This window comes from Zea mays, chromosome 10 (genome assembly GCF_902167145.1).
Source record: "Zea mays cultivar B73 chromosome 10, Zm-B73-REFERENCE-NAM-5.0, whole genome shotgun sequence".
Lineage (NCBI taxonomy): Eukaryota > Viridiplantae > Streptophyta > Magnoliopsida > Poales > Poaceae > Zea > Zea mays.
The window spans coordinates 134,810,214-134,813,724 of NC_050105.1; the positions used below are offsets into that span (position 1 = coordinate 134,810,214).

General features: G+C 57.2%; 1 protein-coding gene across 1 annotated transcript; it reads right to left on the reverse strand.

Annotated features, from left to right (window-relative positions):
• Positions 1–471: 471 nt before the first annotated feature.
• LOC103641865 (uncharacterized protein At1g65710) lies at positions 472–3,012 on the reverse strand. The gene is made up of 2 exons (XM_008665178.4): positions 1,728–3,012; positions 472–1,638 (listed from the first exon to the last, which is right to left on the reverse strand). Exons 1-2 carry the CDS (start codon positions 2,751–2,753, stop codon positions 751–753), a joined length of 1,914 nt encoding a protein of 637 aa, XP_008663400.1. The 5' UTR covers positions 2,754–3,012; the 3' UTR covers positions 472–750.
• Positions 3,013–3,511: the final 499 nt, after the last annotated feature.

A 3,511-nucleotide genomic window follows, 5' to 3' on the forward strand; every position in this document is an offset into this window, starting at 1 on the left:
ATAATTGTGCTAACACTTAACAAGCTTTTGTGGCTTAAGTTTTGAAGTTTTACAGGATCACCTATTCACCCCCCCCCTCTAGGTGCTCTCAGGGCGGCGAGCGCGTGGGGAGGCGGCGCGGTGGAGAGTTGGCGGCAGGTGTCCAAAAAAACGACAGAATAGTCACCGGCCCGGTATAAAGGGGGTCGGCGCCAAGATCTATGGCGCCGACCCCGGCGCGTGGGGGGTCGGCACCATAGATCTTGGCGCCGACCCCCGCCACCTCACCATCCACGTCACCTACTCCGGCGCCACTAGTTTTGGCGTCACCACAGTAGATAATGGCGCCGAGCATAGGGTCCATTTTTTAAATGAAACTGCGAAGGACATAATTGTGTAAAAAACCCGAAAAGGGCCAATTTGCAAAAAAAGTTGGACAATAGTACACTATCACTATTGGCAAAACGTCACACAATAAATGATACGTGCAGATATGTTTGCTGACGCTAAGCATTAGCAAGTGAACGGAAGAGTATACATTGCCAATATCACTGCTTGATCACATCTAAACAATGTACTGTCTTCGTTTTCGTTAGTTTATTTTTAACTAAAACGTGATAAATAAAAAAAGAACGAGGAGAGTATATCATCAAACTAAGCAAAGAATCCAAACGCTTAAACACTAGTCTGAAACAGCAACCTATCTTGCCACAACAGCTTGATACCGTGACCAACTGGAGCATATGACTCCTAAAACCTCCAGTTGCATCCTTAAGCGATCGACGAACTCGCCGAGACACCCCGAACATCGGACTGGCCGTTGACAGCACTGCTGCTGCCGCGGAGGCGGTGAGCACCCCGCACGCGCTGGACCTGAACATCGCTAGTAGAACCAACGTGGCTGGGCTCCTTGGATGACGACGGCTTCTGCTTGCTCTGCCATGACTGCTCCACCTCGTCGCCGTTGTACGACTGCGAGGCCGTCCAGGTCCGGTCTGCGGAGTCGACGGAATTGGGCTCCCACGAGCACGTCCAGGCGTTGCCGGCAAAGCTGTTGCTCCCTGCTGACTCCTGCGGCTCGGTCTCCCCACGAATGTCACGCACCGAGACGTACTTGTGCATGCTCGGCTCCATGAGATCGTCCTTCACGCCGACCTCCGACTCCATCACGAGGGTGACCGCACCCTTTCCGCCGTACCTGCCGTTGACGGATTCCTTATCGTTGACCGACCTCTCCAGCTCGAAGTTCTTGTTCTCGGACGACGAGGAGTTGAGGTCGGCGACCGCTTCAAGGATAGAGCAGGCCTTCGACACACACGCCGGAAGCGCGAAGGTCGGCGCTGCAGCGACAGTGGCAGCGCTGGTGCTCTGCTGCTGCTGGTTCTGGATGTCCTCCAGTAACAGGGATGCGTAGGTGTTGCCATTGTGCTCGAAGTCGCGTGAGGAGCGCCTCGACGACCGGCTCCCCGGCCTCGGATTGGTGACGTTCTCGGCCACAATGCTCACCGAGTGGGTCGCGTTCATCCTTGCAGGCGCTGCTTTGGTGTCCGAAGCCACGGCCTCATCCGCAATCTCCTTCGCAGTTCGGCAGCTGGAGATCTGATCCTTTGTCCGCTCCGCGGTCTTTTGTGGCAATACAACGGCACCATCAACGGATTTCTGTAAGTCATTTCGAAGATTCAGCAAATTTGGTGGGGGAAACTGAGGGCGGCAATGGAGGAGAGTTCTAGACTTTGGTTGATCCGTACCTTTAGAGGCCTGCCGTTGCTGTTATGGTGGTGGTGGTTGCCGAGCGTGTTCTCGTCGAGTTCCGCCATGGGGTTGCGACGGAACGGCGACTGCTCGGCCTTCCTAGAGGTGCTGCGGCTCAGCGAGGGACCGTGCGTCGACTGCACCCCGGCATTCTCATTACCCGAGGCCGCTGCCCTCGCGGGCGAGTTTGACCTTGGTGATGGGTACCTCTTGCCAGACGAAGCAGCCTTCACGGGCGACGGCGCGCGCCCCTTCTCCCTGGCCGGGACCGACACCATCTTGCCCGGCTGCTGCCTCGCGCCTCGCTCGCCGGTCGCGGAGCTCCCCGGGGCGGGAACGACGTCCGCTCGCCGCCCCGGTGACCTGCTAATCCTCCGGCTCTGGCTCCCGCTCCCGCTGCCAGCACGGCCATCGTGGCTCGACGAGCGCTTCCGTTCTGGCGACCTCCGGCGCGGTGAGGGCCTGGCCACCGCGGCCCCCTCCCTGCCCCAATCGCATTCGTCGACGTCGCCGCCACCGCCCCTCCTCTCGTGGTCGAAGTCGTAGCTCCGCTTGGATCCGGCGTACCTCCGGTGCTCGCCCGACGGCGCCTTCCCGGACGACGACGAGCTACGGCTGAGGCGGCCGCACTGGATCAGGATCGCGTCCAACTCCTCCTTGGTGCAGCTCGACGTCCGCACTGGCGCCCGGCCCACAGCGCCGGGCCTCAGCTCCTCCTCCGGCGCCGCCCTCTTCGCCTGCGCATCCTCGGGTCTTCCCTTCGCGGCGGCCGCAACCTCGGCGGCCGCCGCCGCTGCCGCGGCCTTGACGACGAACACGGTCCTCTTGTCAGCTGTTGCCTCCTCCGGCCTGGCTACAGCCTTCTTGGGAAGTGCTGGCGCCTTTGCCTGAGGAGCCTTCTTGGCATCGGCGACAAGCACGGTGTCCCTGCCGGATTTCCGGCATCCGCTCTTCTTGGCGTCACTGGATGGCTGCACGTCTCGGCGCTTCTCTTGCTGCTTCTTGCTGAAACAGAGACCCATGGGATTCGAACGCGGTGGAGAGGAAGAGGGGCAGCGCCAGGGAGGCGAGGTGACCGGTTTAATGGCGAACCGATGCTATGGTGGTGTTTGAGAGTAGGAGAGCTTTGGGAGGCGTGGATTCTGGATTGGAGTTGTGTTTCGTGGTACACACTACACACAGCATGACAGCAGAAGGAGATGCAGCATGGTGCGGTGCGGGCGTGCGGCGGCGAGGAGCGAGACGGATTTCAAATTTTCAGCCATTTCGTCGGGGTCTGCGCCCAAAGCGGCCACCACAAGATGCGCACGCAGGACGCAGCACAGCAGAAAGCCGTTGAGCTCAGCAGACGGCCCCGGACGGACGTGGACTCTGCACACCACAGTAGAGTAACAGTGCAACCTGTACCCTTTTCTGAGTTCTGTCTCATGCAAAATGCAAACTACCTTTGCTAGGTACACGTGGAATTCTGCAAAAAAAAAAAACATAACAGTATAACATGGATAACACACTTCTCCCCTCCGAAGGGATCGAAGGAGAAAATGGTGGCTCTATATTCTTTTTGTCCTAAGACCATTCATGCCGCCAAATTATAAGATATAATCCCTTTGAATAAAGCATAATACTGGTGATTATTTCTTTTTTCACATTCGTATCATTGAGAGCACCTAGAGGGGATTGAATATGTGATCCTGTAAAACTTAAAACTTAACACCACAAACTTGATTAAGAGTTAATATAATGAAATCAAGTGAGTAGAGAGGAGAGCTCTTGTGAAGCA